Source organism: Hemitrygon akajei, chromosome 8 (genome assembly GCF_048418815.1).
Source record: "Hemitrygon akajei chromosome 8, sHemAka1.3, whole genome shotgun sequence".
Lineage (NCBI taxonomy): Eukaryota > Metazoa > Chordata > Chondrichthyes > Myliobatiformes > Dasyatidae > Hemitrygon > Hemitrygon akajei.
Genome location: NC_133131.1, coordinates 109,221,152 through 109,242,838, shown reverse-complemented (window position 1 = coordinate 109,242,838; position 21,687 = coordinate 109,221,152). Strand labels below are relative to the sequence as shown.

Sequence of the window (21,687 nt, the reverse complement as noted above, 5' to 3'; positions counted from 1 at the left end):
CTATTATATTAATTTTGAAGATTTCCAGTAAACACAGGAATCACACATTTCACTTTCCATTTGTTCTTAGTCCAGGGCCGAGATGCAAATCATAGAACCAACAGTCACACACAACACAAACCACACATAACACGTATAAGATAGCACACAAGATATCAGTAAAATATAATCACACTAAAGAGTATAGTCCAAGATCCGGAGTCCATGAATGGTGCAGAATTCTGCAGTTGAACACAACACATCTTGTCTTCTGCTGAATGAACACTGTGGGCAGCACCAACTCCAGCTTGGACGCTGCACCACACCACCTCTGGCAGAGTGCAAAAACTCTGACGCTTCTCTCCTAAGCGGCTGTTACAGGTGACACTGTGGCTTGAGGCCTAGACCTTGCCTCAATTGAGGCCACGCAGCTCCCCCGCCGTCTGCCCTGTCATCCACCAATACATCAGCGAACCAGAATTGTAGCATTTCACATTAACAATCTCCAATAGGGTCTTGCGATCACAAGAAAAGTGACTAAGGCAATCACTTGCTGTTAAGACTGCACACCACCTTCACACACTGATGTCTCTGACACAGGCAGCATCAAGGTCCATACCAAATCTTGCTCTTTCAGTTTCTCTGCCAACCAGCAACTTACTGATGGGGTAGAACTGCAGTACTTCAAGCTCTTATGTCCAAAAGAGCCTTGCCATCATACAAAAAACACATTTAAAAAGGACACCACCACCTTTGGTTGAGCCCCTAAAAGCCGCTGCAATTGAACACACCGCCATCTTACTAGAAGTCTACTAAATGTTGTAGTGATGTGCTAGATAAAAAAAATTCAGAGCCAATCATAATATTACATGTTAATGCATGGATGGAGTGCTGGACAAAAATATGGCTGGCACAATGAACCTTACTACTTTCCATTTTAGTTCATACAGCAACATGTCCAGAAATAAAAGCAATAAATAGGGAATCAACTGAAGACTTGGGAGAACATATTTGAATACTGTGTTATTTTTTCTGAGCTGACTAACTACATGTCATTACCATGAAATTAAAGTCTGGCATTTACTACTTGCACGTTGTTTTTGACAACAAATTTAACAGCCATCAGGTTAAACTCTCATCAACTAGTTATCACCACAAATGATTACATAATAAACTGCAGAAACAACTTTGATTGGGAGGACTTTTTGTTTAAAAATGTATTACCATGGTTTTATAATAGCTTCATTATCAGTCTTAAACATCTAATTACAATTATACAAACTGCTTGGAGTTTGGAATGTTTGGTCTAATAATGACCATTCCATTAAATTAACATTCGTCAGTATGGCAAAAGTCTAGCAAATGAAATTACTTAACCAAAGTATGAACAGCAAATTAAACTGATTGTTATCACATACTTTTATTTGCCTTCGAGTTTAAATCACACTGTTCTACAAAAGCTCAATTATGTAACGATCTGAGAATAAAACAGATAACACTTACTTTTCCTTCAGCTCCTCGGGTGTACCTTTATCTGGGAACATAGATGAAATTGCTTCAAAGATCTTGTCACAAGGCTTTTTTTTCCCTTCATCACATTCTTTAACTGTGGACAAAGGAACCAATGATACAAAATTTTATGATGATATTGCTTTAAGTATGGTATAAAATGAGTGATCAACATTAAAAAGCTATTATCATGCTAATAGCAAATCAAAAATCATGAAAAAGGACATCATTCAGATGTGGCTAAAACAAGCTTAATCAAAGCCACAAGGATCCTTTGGCAGAAAATAAATTTCCTCTCTGCTCAAGACAACTTGGCACAACACCCCCATTTATTGCCAAAACTACTTCTTCAGGAATGAAACTTGTGAAGGAAACCAGGGAATATTCAAACTTAAAAAATATATTCCATTAAAATAATTGCATTGAGGAATATTGTAAACTAGACGTTGCCTTGGAAGACATTTCCTATGACTATCGAAAATTAATCCCACTCCTAATGTTAAAAGATGAATAACGGTTTTTAATAAATCCAGTTTGGTTCTCAGAGATAATTTGAGGTAATACCTTCCCTAACCTAGTTGCCAATATCTCGGAAAAGATCTTAGAATCTACATTCAATAGAGATATTGGTCTGCAGGATGCACAATCAATAGGATCTTTGTCCTTTTTTAAAATTAAAGAGATAGAAGCTCTATAAAATGATTGTGGTAATTTACCTAATCTAATTGCTTCTTCAAAAACCCTATGTAACCAAGGAGAACGAGTAAAAGGAAAAAACTTGAAAAATTCAACTGTATACCCATCTGGACCCGGTGCTTTTCCAGAATTAATTGAGGAAATTATACCTTTTATTTCTGCATCTGTATTAGGAGTTTCTAATGTTAAACGTTCTTCGGGTGATAGTTTCAGAAAATTCAATTTCCCTAAAAAATCATGCATGGTATTGGGATCATGAGGAAATTCAGAGTGATAAAGAGAGGTATAAAATTCTTGAAAAGATTTGTTTATCTTGTCATGATTAACTGTCAAATCATCATCCTGTTTACGAATCTTAATAATTTGACATTTAACCCAGGCAGTTTTCAATTGGTTAGCTGATAATTTACCCGATTTATTACTTAGTATATAAAACTTCTGGTTTTCATTAATTGATTTTCAATCATGGATGTAAGTAATAAGCTGTGTTTCATTTGAAGCTCAACTCTTTGTTTATAAAGCTCCTTAGTAGGAGCGATAGAATATTTCTTATCAATTTATTTGATCTTATTAACCAATAAGAGTTTCATTCTTAATACGTTTTCTCAAACCAACAGAATAGGAGATAATCTGTCCACATAAATATGCTTTAAAAGTGTCCCACTGGAAATTTCTTCCGTGGTATTAGTTGAGAAGAAGAAATCAATCTGTTCCTTCACAAATTTAACAAAGTCCAAATCTTGAAGCAGAGTTGAATCAAATCGCCATTGTCCAATACTAGAAGCTGTATCCATTAATTTGATAGAAAGTTTCATTGGAGCATGATCAGAAATGGCTATAGTGTCATAATTACAATCAATTGCAGATAGAATAAAATGAGAGTCAATAAAAAAGTTATCAATTCTCGAATAGGAATGATAAACATGTGAGAAGAACGAAAACTCTTTCTCCTTAGGGTGTAGAAATATCCAAATATCCAAAATTCCAGAGTCAGTAAAAAAAAACTGTTATTCATATTTTATCAGGAGATTAATGAATATTGTTTATACTCCTTCACATAGAACCCCAGAATGTGTCATTTCATTAGATGCTGAGAAAACATTTGATAGAGTTGAATGGCCATATTTATTTACTGTGCTTGAGAAATTTAATTTTAGTCTGATATTTATATCTTGGATTGATACATCACACCCCAGTAGCCTCGGTTCTTACTAATAATCAATGATCCCCCTTTTCTTGCCTATTTCGGGGTACTAGGCAAGGTTGTCCTCTTAGTCCATTACTATTTGATATTGCCCTGGAACCTTTAGCAATTGCTATTCGAGAATCACCCAATATTCTTGGTATTACTTGCGGGAATGAGATACATAAGTTATCATTATATGCAGACGACTTGTTATTATACATCTCCAATCCTGAGAATTCCATTCCCGCAGTTATATCCTTGTTGGCTCAGTTTAGTAATTTTTCTGGTTACAAACTGAAGCTTAATAAGAGCGAACTGTTTCCCCTAAATATGTAGGTTCCAATTTATGGAAGTTTACCTTTTAGATTGGTCACCGATCACTTTATATATTTAGGGGTTAAAATTGCAAAAAAGCATAAGGATTTATTTAAAGCTAATTTTTTCTACCTTTGATCCATCAGATGAAACATTTGTTCACTAAATGGTCACCATTGTCTCTGTCACTGATAGGTCAGATCAATGCTACTAAGATGACAATTTTACCTAAATTTTTATATATATATTTCAAGCGGTACCAATTTTTATTCCGAAATCCTTTTTTGATAATGTTGATTCTAAAATTTCTTCATATATATGGCAAAATAAAAACCCTAGGTTAGGTAAAAGATACAGAAGTCTAAAAAGGAGGGTGGACTGGCTTTGTCGAATTTTAGATTTTACTATTGGGTAATCAATAACCGATATATGAAATTTTGGTTATGGAACTTGGATACAACTTCAAGTCCTCACTGGGTAAATTTGGAAACCAAATCTGTACAAGGGTTTTCATTGGGTTCTATCTTAGGGACTTCACTTCCCTTTGCATTTTCTAAATTGCATAAACAAATGGATAATCCGATAGTTAAATACACTTTACGAATATGATTTCAATTTTGGAAATTCTTTGGGTTGAATCAATTTACTTTAGCAACTCCTATTATATCTAATTTCTTTTTTCATCCCTTTATTATGGACCAAGCCTATTTAGCTTGGAAAATTAAAGGTATATTACGATTTTCCAATTTATTTTTGGATAATTTTTCATGCCTTTTGAACAATTATCTAATAAATATAATTTGCCTAGATCCCACTTTTTAGATATTTACAGAATAGAAACTTTTTAAACACTGTGCTTCCTACCTTCTCGAAACTGGATTCTATGGGTATTTTGGAAAAAAATTTAGATTTAAATCCTTTTCAGAAAGGTGTAATAGCAACTGTTTACAATATAATTATGAAAATATATTCAGATGTATCTTATAAAAGTAAGAATGATTGGGAAAGGGAACTTAGTTTACTTTACCCATTGAAAAATGGGGAAAAAGAATTCTTCAATTAGTTAATTCATCCTCTATATGTTCCAAACATTTGTTGATACAGCTTAAAGTTGTGCACAGGGACGATATGTCCAAAGATAAATTAGCTCGTTATTATTCTCATATAAATCCTATATGTGACAGATGTCACTCTGAGATAGCCTCTTTAACTTATATGTTTTGGTCATGTCCATCTTTGAAAAAATACTGGAAAGATACCTTTGATATTATTTCAACAGTATTGAGTATTGATTTACAACCTCATCCTACTACCGCAATTTTTGGTTTACCAATGATAGAGCCAATTCATTTAACTCCTTCAGATCGTCGGATGATTGAATTTCTTACATTAATGGCTAAAAGATCTATTTTGTTGAATTAGAAAGAGATTAATCCCCCCACATTTCATTGGTTCTCTCAAACTATGTTATGTTTAAACTTGGAAAAAAGTAGAAGTGTTATATATGATCCTTCTGTTAAATTTGAAGACTTGGAGGCCATTTATTCAATATTTTCATATGATGTAATCTGATCTTTTCCAAGCCTATTCCTTTTTCTTCTTCTTCTGGTTTTATACATGTAGAGAGGATCGGAGTTGATGACACTTATGGTTCTTTTTCTTTCATTTTAGATATTATAAACAGCCCAAGTTTCTTTTTCTTTTTTTTAAGTTAGTGGTTAGCCTTGGATAGTTTAGATTTTTTGGGGGGGGGGGGGGGGGGGGTATATATATATATAATTTTTTTTCTTTTTTCTTATTATTATTCCAATTTTCTTTGCTTTGTGTACATCATATTTGTACTATGTATGATTTTGGGAGACTTAATTCCTTTGTACCAATTGAGTATATATTCATGTATATTAACTATTAACAATGTAATCCCAATAATTCTGTATCATTTTCTGTTATTTTCTTTTAATTTGTTGACATTAATAAAAAGATTGAAAAAAAAAAAGAAAATTAACCCCACTCTCTTCATATTGCTTGGTTTGATTTGTTACAAATCTTTATTAAAATTTCCTGATAAAATGCAGTGGAACAGTCAACTGAGTCAGTTTTTTTAACATATATCCTAAAATTCTTTGTGTAAACTGACCAACTTTATTAAAAATTAGTTTTATTTGTCACATGTACAGTGAAATGAGTTGTTTTGCATCAACAACCAACACAGTTAGAAGATGTACTGGGGTCAGACTGCAAGTGTCACCATGCCTCTGCCTCCGGCACCGTCAAAGCATTCCCACAACTTAATAACCCTAACCAGTATGTATTTTGGAATGCTGGCGGAAAACAGAAACACACATACTCACTTGCAGAAGATATGAGCATTTACACATAGCTGCAAGAATTTCACTGGCACTATGCTAACAGCTATGTCACTACAATGTTTAAAAGCCACCTAGACAAGTGTTAAAATTTCCACTTATCTAGATAGCCCATAAGCACTGCTACTAAGCCTGCCTCGGCCACTATTTCTGGGAGCTCATTTCAAATATGTGCCACCCTTTGTGTGAAAAAACTGCCCCTGATGCCGCTTTTAAATCTCTCTCCTCTGATCTTAATCCTATGCCTGTGTGTTTTTAGCAACTGCATCCTAGGGAAAAGGTGCCCATCATGATCTTATATACCAGTATCAGATCACCTCTCAATTTCATTATGCTCCAGGGAATAAAATCTTACTCTATGCTTACTCTCCTTGTAATTCAGTGCCCTAAGTTCAGTTAACATCCTCAAGAACTTTTTGTGCTTTTTCTAGTTTAATAAAATTTTTCCTATAACTGAGTGACCAAAACTGTATTCAATACCCAAAGCAAGGTCTCACCAACAACTTAATTTCCCATATTATATGCAACATAACTTCCCAACTCCTATACTTAATGTTTCAATAATGACGGCTAGCATTCCAATTGCCTTTTTCACTACCCTATCTACCCGAGATGTCAGTTTCAGTGAACTATCCACTTGTAAATGTGCGAAGAGATTTCACACTTGCTCTCCCTATACGCAGGTACAAATCATTAAAACAAATCTTTCAAGAATTAACGGGCCCCACAGTACTGGGATGCAACAATATAGATTTACTTAGTTTCTTTAACTGTCAACTTTATGCAATACTTTTGCTCCTATACTTTACTATGTTCCTGAGTTTATCACTAAGATGCTAATTCAGAAACAGCAATGTACACACTTACCATCCATATTAATCTCCTGATAATCTTTTCTGGACTCATTGCTTTCTTCTTTGATATCACTTCCATCAGTCTTTTCAGATTTATTCTCCTGATCTTCCTCCTCATCTTCATCTTCCTCTTCATTATCACTGTACTGGGTCAGAGCATTTACCAGCTCTACAAAGATCTCATCATTGATAAAACCACATTCTACAAGAATGAGAAAACGTTACAACTATTGCATGAGCCAGACAGCACCAACTTAAAGTTCAAATAAAATTATCAAAGAATGTACATGTTACCAGATACTACCTTGAGGTTAATTTTCTTGTAGGCATTTACAGGAATAAAATATTACAAAAAATCTATACACAAACAGACAGATTGACAAACACCAACATGCAAGACAAACTGTTCTAATAAAAATAATACTGAGAAAAGAAGTTGAAGTTGAAAAGAGTCCTTGAAAGTGAATCTAAAGGTCATAGAATCAGTTCAGAATAATGATGATTGAGTTTATCCACTCCAGTTCAGAAGCTTGATGACTGCATCATTCCAATGGGAAACAACTGTTCCTGAACCTGGTTGAGTGGGGTTAAGGCTTCTGCACTTCTTGCCTGATGGCAGTAGTAAGGTGAGTGAAGTTACCCATCCTGGTTTAGAAGCCTGATGGTTGAAGTGTAATAACTGAAGGCTCTTGTATCTCCTCCCCAATGGCAGCAGCAAGAAGGGGGCAGGGGTCTACGATGCGGCTTTCATGTGGCAGCATTTCTTGTAAACATGGGAAGAGTTTCACCTCTGAAGGATTGGGTTATATTCACCACTTTCTGTAGTCTTTTCTGTTACTGAGCATTTGTATTTCCATACCAGGCTGTGATGCAACCAGTTAGGATACTCTCCACAGTTCATCTATGTACGTTTCTATGTAATCTACGCAAACTTCTAAGAAAATAGAGGTGCGGTCATGCATTATGTGCTGACCCCAGGACAGAACCTCTGATATGTTGAAGCCAACAAATTTGAAGCACTATACAAAAATGTTCCAACGTGCTTCACAGGAGCATTAAACAAACAGAAACACATAAAAATGCCACATAGGAATTCAAGAGGACAGTTGATCAAAGGAGATATACTTTGAGAAATCACAAGGAGAAAGTTTCATGACTTAGTCTTAGCAAATAAAGACAATGGTGTTAACTAAATATGGAAACCACAAGAGTCTGAATTGAAGGTTGACACAAAGTCAGACTGTGAAGGATCTGGAAACACAAATTAGACTTCACTTTAAACAAATTGAACTGAGAGTTAAATTGGAGCATTTTATATCAGTAAACATAGAGATGATCAGCAAAGAGATGACTTTATAGAGGGACCAAGAAAGGCCAGTAATAATCAAGTCTGCAGGTTGATGAGCGAGCCTCCAGATGACCATGGACCAACGCTGCTGGAACACAAGCCAGGGCCTGATCAGCCCTGGTTGGGTCGCCTGGAGAGTGTCTGATGAAGGGTGGCGTCCATTTTTAAGACCCCCATCACCCGGGCATACCCTCTTCTCATTGTTACCTTCAGGAAGGAGATCCAGTAGCCTGAAGGCACACACTCAGCGATTCAGGAACAGCTTCTTCCCCTCTGCATTCTGATTTCTAAATGGACATTAAACCCACGAAGACTACTTCACTTTTTTAATATATTATTTCTGTTTTGCTATACAGGCAGTCCCCGGGTTACGTACGAGTTCTGTTCCTGAATCTGTCTTTAAGTCCGAACAAGTATATCTGGTATTATTTAGCATCAGTTAGTCAAACATTTGTCTTAGTATATATTTTACCTTTCTACGCATATAAAACACTTAAGAAACGTATGTATTCCAATAATTAAACCACTGCATTGCTTAGTAATAATTGCAGCTTTCATCGGAGCAGGGCCTTTCACATGCTCCATTATTCTCACTTTATCCGTTATCCTTTAAAGTTGTTCCGATGGTTGACCGACTGTAGCCTAACGCTTTTCCAATGACTGATGGCGTTTCACTTCTTCCCAAACGCTTTATTATTTCCACTTTATTTTCAATCGCGATCGCTTCCCGTCAACGGAACAGAAACACTGCGGGCGGCGGGTCCCGAGCTCCGCTGGGTCCTAAGGACCACTGCACTGAGACAGGCCAAATGGGACAAGTGGGGGCTGTGCTGGGTTTGGGTATTTGATCCTTCACAATATTCCGCGTGGAAATTTAAACTGGAGGTGGCAGTGTTTTTTTTAAACGAGGTCGAATTGCGAGCTCAACATCAACCCAGCACAGATGGTATGGGAGTCACAGGATCGACATCAACCCAGCATGGGAGCGGTCTATCACTGGATCGAACTCGGAAACCTTCGTTCTCGAGCCTGGCGCTGATCTCACTGCACCATCAGCCGACGGAACGGGGGGGGGGGGGGGGGGGGGGAAGAGAGGGGCAGGGTGAATCTTACCAAGAAAAATTTAAGCCAAATACAAAGTTAAACACTCAACACAGTGTCAACGGCAACAACTTGAAATGGCAGACGGCATCACGATCTGACTTAAAATGGCGAACAGCGTTCTCCTTCCTTGGTTCGTAAGTACGAGTTGTCCGTAAGTCAGAGACTACCTGTATTTTTAATTTAACCATTTAATATACATATATACTTACTGTAATTGATTTTCTTATTGTTTTTCTTTCTGTAGTATCATGTATTACATTACTAAGTTTCTAAATAACTGCTGACGCTAAATTAACAAATTGCTCAACCGGATTGGGAAAAGGAGCCCGTGCTCATCTGGGAGCTGCCCTCTCAATTCAGTGCTGCCCTCCATTGTTGGACTGGTGGTATGACAGGCTGAATGACTGGGAGCTGTACCATCGATTTTCATGCTGCTCAGGACTTATAGATTATGCATGTGTTTTCTTGCGTAACTGTGTTTTTTCCTCTCTTTCGCTATTTTGAATGTATGTTTTGCACCTTGGCCTCCAAGGAATGCTGTCTCGTTCGACTGTACCCATCCATGTATGGCTTGAATGATAATTAAACGATTTGATTTGACGTGCCGGTGATATAAACCTGATCCCAATGTTGAAAGACCTGAAACACCCAACAACCCCAGGTTACATCACTGATGTGTTTCAGCGCATCCTAGGATGTATCGCAGCATGCAGGACTCAAAGGCACAGACAAGAGTTTCAAGAGCAATGACCTGTTGTGAGGCCAGATTTGGTGACAATGGCAATGGGGTGGTGTGGTTTTTTTTTTAAGCAGAAAAGGGCCACTTCTGAAATGACATATAAAATTTTGGTAAATTTAAGCCAGGTAGATACTTTGTTAATCCCAAAGGAAATGACAGTGTCACAGTAGCATTACAAGTGCCTTGATACAAATATTAGAAAAGAAGAAGGAATAAAAAACAAGACAGCTCAGTCTAACAGGAGGGTTCACCACTTCCACAGCTATAGGCTGACTCATTATAGAGCCTAATGGCCGAAGGTAAGAATGACCTCATATAGGGCTCTTTGGAGTAGTGAAGTTGCCTTAGTTTATTACTAAAGTGCTCCTCTGTCAGCCAAGGTAGTATGCAGAGGGTAAGAAACATTGTCCAGAATTACCAGGATTTTCCATAGGGTCCTTTGTTCTACCACAGCTTCCAATGTGTCCAGTTTGATTCCTATAACAGAGCCCGCATTTCTAATCAGTTTATTGAGCCTGTTGGCATCTCCAGTGCCTTTGCCCCAGCACATCACTGCATACGAGGTTGTACTAGCATCAACAGACTGGTAGAACATGTAAAGGAGAGACCTGCATACTCCAAAGCACTTCATCCCCCATACTCTACTAGGAGGAAAACTGAATATCCCACTCAACATAAGCAGAACCAGAAAGCTGATTAACAAATCAGAGTTCAATGAGTCAGTCATTAGGAGATCGGAGGTGAAGACTGTGTGGCTGGGTATAGCTCAAAATGCCATCTGATGATACAACCATTTATGGCAGAATCTCAGATGGTGACAAAAGGGCATTGAAGAGAAAGATCTATCAGCTAGTTGAGTGGTATTGTAGCAACAACCTTGCACTCAATGCTAGCAAGACCAGAGCTGATTGTGGACTTTAGAAAGGGCAAGACCAGGGAACACAAACCAATCCACAGAGACATCAGAAGTAGAGAGATGAGCTATTTGAAGCTCCTGGGTGTCGATATTTCTGAAGATCTAACCTGGTCACAACATATTGATACAGCTCTAAAGAAGGCAAGACAGCAGCTACATTTCATTTGGAGTTTGAAGAGATTTAATTTGTCACCTGAAACACTCAAAAATGTCTACATATGTATGTACCGTGGAGAGCATTTTGACTGGCCGCATCACTGTCTGGTATGGTGGGGTGGGGGCTACTGCACGAGATCGAAGTTGCAGAAAGTTGTAAAATTAGTCATCTCCATCACGGCTACTGGCCTCCACAGTATCCAAAACATCTTCAAGGAGCAGTGTCTCAGAAAGGCAGCGTTCATCATTAAGTCACCATCAGGACGGAGGCGCAGAAGCCTGAAGGCTCACACTCAACAATTCAGGAACAACTTCTACCCATCTCCTATCCAATTTCTAAATGGACATTGAATCCATGAACGCTACCTCACTGCTTTTTATTATTTGTTTTTGCACTACTTATTTTAATTATTCAATATACACATCTATAATTGCTCTAATTCAGTTTTTTTTCTATATTTATCACGTATTGCATTGTACTGCTGCTGCAAAGTTAACAAATTTCACTACAAATGACGTTGGTATTAGACCTGAACCTGAAGAGGGTCAGTAACATTAAATTCCTTGGTGTTATATCAGAGGATCCGTCCTGAGACAAACATGCAAATGCCATTATAAACAAGTACAACAGCACCTCTACTTTTTTCAAAAACTGCACAGATTTGGCATGTCACTTAAAACTTTCATGCACAGTGGAGAGTATCCTGACTAGTTGCATCACAGCCTGACATGGAACACCAATGCCCAAGAACAGAAAAATCATACAAAAAGTAGTGTGCACTGCCCAGTCCAACACAGACAAAGCCCTTTCACTACTGAGCTCATCTATAAGGAGCACTGCCACAAGAAAGCAGTGTCCATCAAGGACTTACACCATCCAAGGACACGCTCTCTTCTCACTGCTGCCACTAGGAAGGAGATATAGGAGTCTTAGGTCCCACATTACCAGGTTCAATAACAGTTTACCCTTCAAACATCAGGCTCCTGAACCAGCATGATAACTTCACTCATCTCTACTCTGAACTGATTCCATAACATATGAGCTCACATTCAAGGACTCTACCACTCATGTTCTCAGTATTATTTATGTACTTTTTTTTGTATTTGCAGTTTTGTCTTCTTTTGCACATTGTCACTTGTCAGTGTTTGTTTCTGTGGGCAAGAACACTATTGTCTAACTATCTATGCCCCTAAATTTTATAAACTTCAGCTTCCTCCATTGCAGTGAGAATAAAACCAACCTACCCAATCACTCCTAACTACCACCCTCCATTTCAGGCAACACCCTAGTGAAATCTCTTCTGCACTTTCCCTATTGCTAGCCAGGAAGTCAAGAAACCTCACATCAATAATTACATTTATGAAAAATGTACCCAGCTGCAGCTCTTGAGAGTCTGTCAAGGAACTGGTACAGTTGGATGTGCTAAGGATCACGCAGGAGGCTGAGATATCATAGGTAAGAGTTTTAGTGAGGTGGTCATACACAAGGTCTAAGCTACTGATAGATGGGTGCCTACCAGGAGATGTATGGTGAACAAGCAGACAAGGTTCCCCTGTGCTCGTCCACTCAGAAGCAGGTGTAATCCTTTGGATACTATTGGGATGAGTGGAGGAAAATGAACTTCCAGAGGCTAGCAGCAGTAGTCGGGACAGTGGCAATAAGCCCACCTCTAAGGCAAAGATGGAAAGGGTCAAATCAGGCAGAGCAATGATAGTAAGGGGTTCAGAAAGGCATTTCTGTAGCCACAATCAAGATTTCAGGATGGTGTGTTGCTTCCATTATATCATGATGAAGAGAGTCTCACAGCAGGTATAGAAAATTCGGAGAGGGGAGGGTGACCAGCCAGAAGTCACGGTCCATATAAGAACAAATGACATAGGCAGGCGCAGAGACGAGGCCCTGCAAAGTGACTTTACAGACCTAGGAAGGAAGTTCAAAAGCAGGAGTTTCAGGGTTGTAATCTCAGGATTAGCATTGTACCACATGTTTGTGAGGTAAGAAAATACATAGTGAAGTTCATGTGGTTAAGAGCCTGATGCAGGAGGGAAAACTTCAGATTTATGGATCATGGGGTTCTCTTCCGCATCAGATGAGATCTGTACAAACAAAACTGCATCTGAACTGAAGAGGAACCAATATCCTCACTCATAGGTATGCTAGTACTGTTCAGGAAGGTTTAAACTAGTGGCAAGGGAACAGGAACCACAACAACAATGCAACAGATGGTAAGGTTGAGAGCAAGAAAGATGGTGTAACAAACAAGACTATAAAGAAGGAGCAGACTAATAAACGTGGTGGGACTGATGAGGTGAAATGTGTTTATTTCAAAGCTAGGATTATTATGAGTAAGGAGGATGAATTTAGAGCTTGGAACATGGAATTACCATTGTTGCCATTACAGAAACTTGGTTGTGTGAGGGACAGGATTGGCAGCTGTGTTCCTGAATTTTGTTGTTTTAAATATGATAGAAAGCACCATAAAAGAGGTGTGGGAGTTGCCTTATAGACAAGGGAGAACACCACAGCAGTATTCAGAGGGCATACTACAGGGCTCATCCACAGAGGCAATTTACATGAAGCTCAAAAATAAGAAATGTGCAATTATGCTGGACTGGAACAACAGCACTCCCAATAGCCACAAAGGAGGAACAGATATATAGACAGATTGTGGAAAGGTAGAAAAATTACTACAGTTGTCATAGTGGGGACTTATGATTAGAAGTTCCTTACTACAAGAGGCTTAGATGGGACAGGATTTCTTCAGTGCATCCACTGGACTCACCACATACTGTTCTTAGAACAATGTGTAGGATCCAGTTGGAGAACATACTGGACCCATAACACAAACAGAAAGCACTGAAGGAACTTAGTAGGTCATGAGCAAGGTCTTGGAAATGACCTAGGCTAACTGACAGACCCGATAGCAAATGAACATTTTTGGAATAGTGACTGCAACTCATTATGTTTTAAAATAGTTATGAATAAAGATAAAAATCAGATCTTGTGGGAAGGTATGCAGAGTGGGATGGTAAATTATGATAGAAGCTAGGGGTTGCCAGTTGGAAGCTGCTGCCATCAGACCAGCTAATCACTGTTCAGGATTGGCATACTCTAGTATGAAGCAAGAAGAATGGCAAGTTACAGGAACCTTGGATGTCCCAAGAATTTTCCAGGACAAAGAAGGAACCATATACAAGGTTTAGGAAGCTAAAATCGGACTGGGCTTTAGCAAATTTAAAGATAGTCTAAAATGCTCAAGTAGGCAATTGGGAAGATCAAATATAGACAGACTTTAGTACAGTATTTGGTAAGATACCTCATGGTACGTTCAATCAGAAGATAAAGACGTATGAGGTCCAGGTTGAATTGAAACCTGTATTCAAAATTGGTTTGCCCACAGAAAACGGAGTAGAGGGTGGAAGGCTGCTTTCTGGCTGGAGGTCAGATCAATAGTCTTTTGCAAGGATTGGTGCTGGTACCTCTGTTGTTTGTATTATAGATCAATGATATGGATGAAAATGTAGTTGGGTAGATAAGCAAGTTTTTAAATGATACCATAATTGGTGGAGTTGTGGACAGTTTGAAAAACTATCAAAGAATAAAATGGGATATAAACTAGTTACAGATAAGGGCAAAGAAGAGGTAAATGGAGTTTAATCAGGACAAGTGTAATTTACTGCTGTTTGGGAAGTAAACTAAATGAGAAAATAAACATTTAATGGTAGAACACTTAACAGTATTAAGGTAAGGGAGATCTTGGGGCCCCAGTCCATTATTCACTAAAAGTGGATATATAGATGGAAAAGGCAGCTAAGAAGGCATACAACTTACTTGCCTTTGTTATTAGAGATGTTGGGAACAACAGAAACGAAGTCATGCTGGAAAAATATAGAACTTTAGTCATATGCAACACACACAAAGAACTCAACAGGCTAGGCAGCACCTAAGGAAAAGAGTACAGTTGACGTTTTGGGCCGAGACTCTTCATTCGGACTGGAGAAGTCAGAGTAAGAGAGTAGGGGAGGGGAGGGAGAAATACAAGGTGATATGTACGATTCTCCCTCCCCCCGAAAGTTTTCATGTTTTATTGTTTTACAACATTGAATCACAGTGGATTAAATTTGGCTTCTTTTGACACCGATCAACAGAAAAAGACTCTTTCATGTCAAAGTGAAAACAGATCTCTACAAAGTGATCTAAATTAATTACAAATATAAAACACAAAATAATTGATTGCATAAGTATTCACTACCATCGTCAGTATTTAGTAGGTGCACTTTTGGTAGCAATTATAGCCTTGAATCTGTGTGAATAGGTCTCTATCAGCTTTGCACATCTGGACACTGCAATTTCTCCCCCATTCTTCTTTACAAAACTGGTCAAACTCTGTCAGATTGCACGGGGATGGTGAGTAAACAGTCCTTTTCAAGACGAGCCACAAATTCTCAATTGGATTGAGGTCTGGACTCTGGCTTGGCTACTCCAGGACATTAACTTTGTTGCTTTTAAGCCAGTCCTGTATAGCTTGGACTTTATGCTTGAGTCACTGTCTTGCTGGAAAACAAATCTTCGCCTAAGATGCAGTTCTCTTGCAGACTGCATCAGGTTTTCATCTAGAATTTCCTGCATTTTGCTGTATTCATTTTATATTCTACCGTCACAAGCCTTCTAGGTCCTGCTACAGTGAAGCATCCCCACGGCATGATGCAGACACCACCATGCTGAACATTAGGGATAGGGTGTTTTTGATAATGTCTGGTGCATGGCTTACTCCAGACATAGCGTTTAGTATGATGGTCAAAAAGCTTAATTTTGGTTTCATCACACCATGGAAACTTCTTCCAACTGACTTCAGAATCTCCCACATGCCTTCTGTCAAACTCTAGCCGAGATTTCATGCCAAGTTTTATCCAACAGTGGCTTTCTCTTTGCAACTCTCCCATAAAGCTATGACATGTGAAGTACCTAGGCAACAGTTGTTGTATGTGCAGTCTCTCCCATCTTAGCTACTGTAGCTTAGAACTCCTCCAGAGTTGTCAAAGATCTCTTGGTGGCCTCCCTCACTAGTCCCCTTCTTGCACGGTCACTCAGTTTTTAAGGACAGCCTGTTCTGGGTAGATGTACAGTTGCGTCATATTCTTTCCATTGCTTGACGATTGATTTAACTGAACTCCAAGAGATTTTCAGTGATATGGAAATTTTCTTGTATCCAACTCCTGTCTTGTACTTTTCAATGACTTTTTCGCAGAGTTGCTTGGAGTGTTCTTTTGTCTTGATGGTGTAGTTTTTGCCAGGATACAGACTCACCACCAGTTGGGCCTTCAAGATGCTTGTGTATCTTAACAACTATCAATTGAAACACCTTGACTACACATGGTGATCTCCATTTAACTACCGTAGATTCCGGATTTTAAGCCGCTACTTTTTTCCCACATTTTGAACAGCTTTGAACTTTGCGGCCAATAATCCGAAGCGGCTAATGCAAGGTTTTTTTCATGCCGCCTCGTAAACATTTTGCCTCGTAACAGTAGACCAATAAAATTGATGAGTAGTTCACAGAGGTCCAATGAAATTGTACGATAAATCAAGCGCACTTTCACAATTAAATTATTGTAAATCAGTCATTTGTACTCACCCTCATCAACATGGAAAACACTCGAAGCATTGTGCTACCTACCCTACTTAGTTTAAACTATATTTGTTTTCTGTACTACATCGCGGGATGCTATGACGTCACACCCGGTTTCGCGGCGTCTTGTGGGAAAATGCCGTTTGCGATGAAACGGAAAGGAGGGGGGAGCGGATTACGCGAGCGGCTTTGGATCCGAGCGAAATCTGCTTTTAAATGCCGTTTGCGATGAAACGGAAAGGAGGGGGGAGCGGATTACGCGAGCGGCTTTGGATCCGAGCGAAATCTGCTTTTAAATGCCGTTTGCGATGAAACGGAAAGGAGGGGGGGAGCGGATTACGCGAGCGGCTTTGGATCCGAGCGAACTCTGCTTTTAAATGCCGTTTGCGATGAAACGGAAAGGAGGGGGGGAGCGGATTACGCGAGCGGCTTTGGATCTGAGCGAACTCTGCTTTTAAGTTAAAGGTATCAATAACTTTTCCTGGTAGGCTGCAGTATATATATTTTTTACCAGTCGTTAGGAGATATTGGAATGTTGTTCAGTAAAGAAGTATACGCAACGTATATTTAAAAGTAGCCGCGTACGGGCACGGTTCGAAAAAAAGCATTTGCAATATGTATTTGTTTTTGTTACCATATGGATTTAATTAAAAGTTAAAAAAATCCTCACGTGTAATATCTTTCTGTGTAAATATCTCATATTACAACGTGGGACACGTGGGACACCTGCGGCCGAAAATCCGGTGCGGCCTAAAATCCGGTGCGGCCTTTACATTTAAAAAAATGATTTTATTTCTAAAATTAGTGCCAGCGGCTTAAAATCAGGTGCGCTCTGTAGTCCGGAATCTACGGTAATTATGTGACTTTGAAAAGCCATTGACTGCACCAGTGACAATATGGTGTGTAATATTAAAGAGGGTGCATTTTTATGCCATCAATTATTTTGTGTTCAAAACATGTAATTAATTTAAATCACTTTGGAGATATTTGTTTTCACTTTGTCACGAAAGAGTCTTTTTCTGTTAATCAGTGTCAAAAAAACCAAAATTAAATCCACTGTGATTCAATGTTGTAAAGCAATAAACCATTAAAACTTCTAAAGGAGGTGAATACTTTTTATAGGTACTGCATCAAAGGAAAAGTTGGACAAACTTGGGTTGTTCTCTCAATCTCTTCCAACCCCTTTCAACTGAAGGGAGACCTGATAGAGATTTCTAAAAGTATGAGAGAAATAGATAGGGTAGACTGTCGGAATCTTTTCCCCGGATTAGAAAGGTCAAATACCAGAGGATATGCTTTTAAAGTTTGGGGAAGTAGGAGGTTCAGGGGACTTTTTTTTTTGGTAACACAGAATGGTAGGTGCCTGAAATGGGTTAACATGGGTACTAATGTATGCTGGCAGTTTGGTAAAGCACAAGGGGTTTTAAAAATAATACAAATATGAAGGGAATGGACAAAGAGTATGCAGGAAGGTGACATTTAGTATGAACTAGCATCAAGATCGCCTGCCCAGTGCTAAACTGCTCTGCGTTATTACCACTAGTTTTAGTACCATCACATAAGCAAAAAATGAAATTAAAAGGGATATAAAAAAGAAATGCAAGTAAGATTGCTCAAACTTAAGAGCCTTTAACACATTTAAGAACTGAGAAAAGCAAGGTCAGTGATGAAAAGGCTCAACAGCTTCAAAGGATCTATCCTGAGCCCAACACATCGATGCAACCATAAAGAAAGCATGCCAGTGTCTACACTTCATTTGGAGTTTGAAGAGATTTCGTATGTCACCAAGACTCTAACATATTTCTACAGATCTATGATGCAGAGCATTCTGCCTGCTGGTATAGAGGCTCCAATGTACACAATTGAAAGAAACTGCAGATGGTTGCAGACCAGTCAGCTCCATCACGGGCACAAACCACCCCATCGTCAAAACATCTTCAAAAGGTGACACCTTAAGAATGTGGTGCAATCATTAAAGACTCTCACCACCCAGGGTATATCCAAAACCTAGGCCTCAGTACCTCCCTCTGCAACTGGATCCTTCACTTCCTCATTGGGAAACTTCAGGCAGTGTAGATAGGAAAGAACATTTCCACCTTGCTGACAATGAACACTGGCACACTTCAAGGATCCCACTGCTCTTCTTTTTCTACAGCGTGACTACGTACCTCTCAAGCACCATCTATAAATTTGTTCATTACACAACTATTGTTGGCAGAAATTCAGATAGTAACGAGGCGGCATACAGGAGTGAGATAGATCAGCTGGTTGAGTGGTGTCAAAGCAATAACCTTGCACTCAATGCCAGTCCTCAACAAAGGATCAGCAGTGGAAAAGGTGAGCAGTTTCAAGTTCCTGGGATCTTCATTTCTGAAGATCTATCCTGGACACAACATTGATGCAATTACAAAGAAGGAACAACAATAGCTACATTTCATTAGGAGTTTAAGGAGACTTGGTATATCTCCAAAAACTTGTGCAAATTTCTACAGAAGTACTGTGGAGAGCATTCTAACTAGCTCCATCACCATTTGGTATGGAGGGGCCACTGCACAGGACTGAAATAAACTGCAGAAAGTTGTAATGTCTACCAGCTCCATCATGGGCAGTACCTCCGTTCCGCCCCCACCCCAGCATCGACGATATCCTCAAAAAGGTGACATCCATCCTTAAAGACCCCATCACCTAGGACATGCCCTCTTCTCATTGCTACCATCAAGGAGGACATACAGAAACCTGAAGACACACACCCAACATTTCAGGAACAGCTTCTTCCCCACTGCCATCAGATTTCTGAATGGACAATGAAGGCATGAACACTACTTTGTATTGCTATTTTGCACTATTTATTTACTTTTTATAGTATAGTAATTTTGCACTGTACTGCTGCTGGAAAACAAAATTGATGACATATTATTTTGAGGTAAAGCAACAATTTCAAAGGAGAGACGATTTGTGCTGCTTTTAAATGATAAGAGTAATAGAATGTTTGAAAGAGTCTCTAGGAACAAAACACTAACATCCTTAAAAAGTGGCCCGAAAGAGAACTTGGGTATACAGTAGATTAATGGGAATAAGAACAAACCAAAGTTGCAGGCAGTATATAGAGAGATAAGGAGGCAACAAATTTTGGACTAGGGTCCCGGCAAACAACTTTAAATTAGCCTAGTGGTCTGAGAAAAGGAAAAGAGGAAAGGAGAGGAAAGGTAAAAGATGGATGCTTTCAATCTGGAAGATGATGAATTTCATGACTTCACTGTTTTTGTTATTGGAGCTAAAGAAAAATCCTTCACATTCTAGAGTCTAATATCACAAATAAATCCCTGGATATCTAGAAAAATTACTGCAATGAATGTTGTTGGATGTTTTACCTGTAATTATTGCTTTACAAATCACAATGTGAGAGGCATGATGTCAGTTGCAGATTTTAAGCCTTATGGATATCCCAAATGTTCCTGCATTCCTTGCTTTGAAAATGCAAAAAGTGGCATGGCAGAAATAAAATTGCCAAATGGACCCTTATTCTGAAGTAGTAGATAGAAAATCTTACCTCTGTCACCATGCACCTTTCCATCGTAGTTTTTTATGAGCTCTTCGATGAAAGTCCCATCTTGATCCAAGATTTCATCACCCATGTAAGGAATGTTATGTAGAACAGTTTCATCTTCCACCTTAAATTTAAGAGAAAGTTCCTTTGGTACAAGTGTAAAAGAGAATACCAAACATCGCCATCAACTTTCCACTTCTAATTAGTGCAAAATTCAGACAACTATTACATTTTTTTATGTACTATCCCCCATTGTCATTGAATACCTATTAAGTTTAAAAGACTTAGGAAAGTGTGACTTGTATTAAGTTTACTCAACATAAAAGAAATTACTAATAGTCCAACTTACTGCCCAGAAAGTAAACGTCTTTTATCGGAAGCAGACACTCGTCAAGTTTTTTTTTCCTGTTTCTTTAATTCTATCATGTTTGTTACAAAATTTAGCTTACATGAACATTTTCAATCACTATTAATTACTGTAATAACTAGCACTTAAACTTAACATTTCTGGATAAAAAAAAATTCTCATCCCACTCTCCCCCCCCACAGATAAGAATAAAATTTGTGAATGCACAAAAGGAAATTTTAAAAAGATTACTCACATGTCTGGATCACATACCATGAAATTTTGCTGAAGAGGAGACCAGGAATACATAACTGGGATTGAGGCCACTGCATTTAATGTCTTAAGGGGGATAATCTGCTTTGGAAAGTCAGGGAATCCACTCTCCACAGCACACTGGAAATAAAGAAAATGTGAGTTACCAAATTATTGTTTGAATTGAGCCAACAGTGCATTTTAAAGCCAAGCAAGCAAGTTTTCTAAAGACAGGATAATGTTATTAGGATCTGAGCTGGAATATTTCCACCACATGTACCCCTCCCCAGGGTAAAATCTGCAACTAACTGCACAAGGGAGTGATGTAGACAGGACTTGGTAGTTTAAAAAAGTATCCAGACAAGCACTTGAATTGCCAAACATGGATTGTTACTGACAGTGCTGGATTAAATGGGGTTAGAGTAGATAGGTGTTAACCGTCATTATAATCATGTGGGGTTGAAGTTCTACTTCAGTATTCATGCCCCTATATAATATGTGTATGTAGTATGAAACTTACTATAGTTCTCGTGCAGCAAAGTTTGAATTTTTGATGTGTAATTTTTAGAATTTGATACATTTTTGCCATAAGGCCTGGTGTCTTTGCTCTTTATTTGTTTTTGCTATAAGAACAACCAGCTGCATGATATGCTTGTGTTTTCACCATGTTGCACAACTAAGGGATTTAAAGAAAGTACTTCTAAAAGGAATTTGAAAATATTCTACAGGGGTTTACAACAAAAA

The 21,687-nt window shown here is 38.5% G+C and overlaps 1 protein-coding gene across 2 annotated transcripts in view; it reads right to left on the bottom strand.

Annotated features, from left to right (window-relative positions):
• Positions 1-21,687, bottom strand: part of ezh2 (enhancer of zeste 2 polycomb repressive complex 2 subunit) — a 136,244-nt gene that overhangs the window by 52,987 nt on the left and 61,570 nt on the right. For both annotated transcript variants that reach the window (XM_073054370.1, XM_073054371.1), the window contains exons 4-7: positions 20,965-21,084; positions 20,349-20,469; positions 6,919-7,107; positions 1,483-1,585 (exon numbers count right to left, since the gene is read on the bottom strand). In XM_073054370.1, coding sequence (XP_072910471.1) covers positions 1,483-1,585; positions 6,919-7,107; positions 20,349-20,469; positions 20,965-21,084 — 533 coding nt within the window. The remainder of the gene's footprint in view (positions 1-1,482; positions 1,586-6,918; positions 7,108-20,348; positions 20,470-20,964; positions 21,085-21,687) is intronic.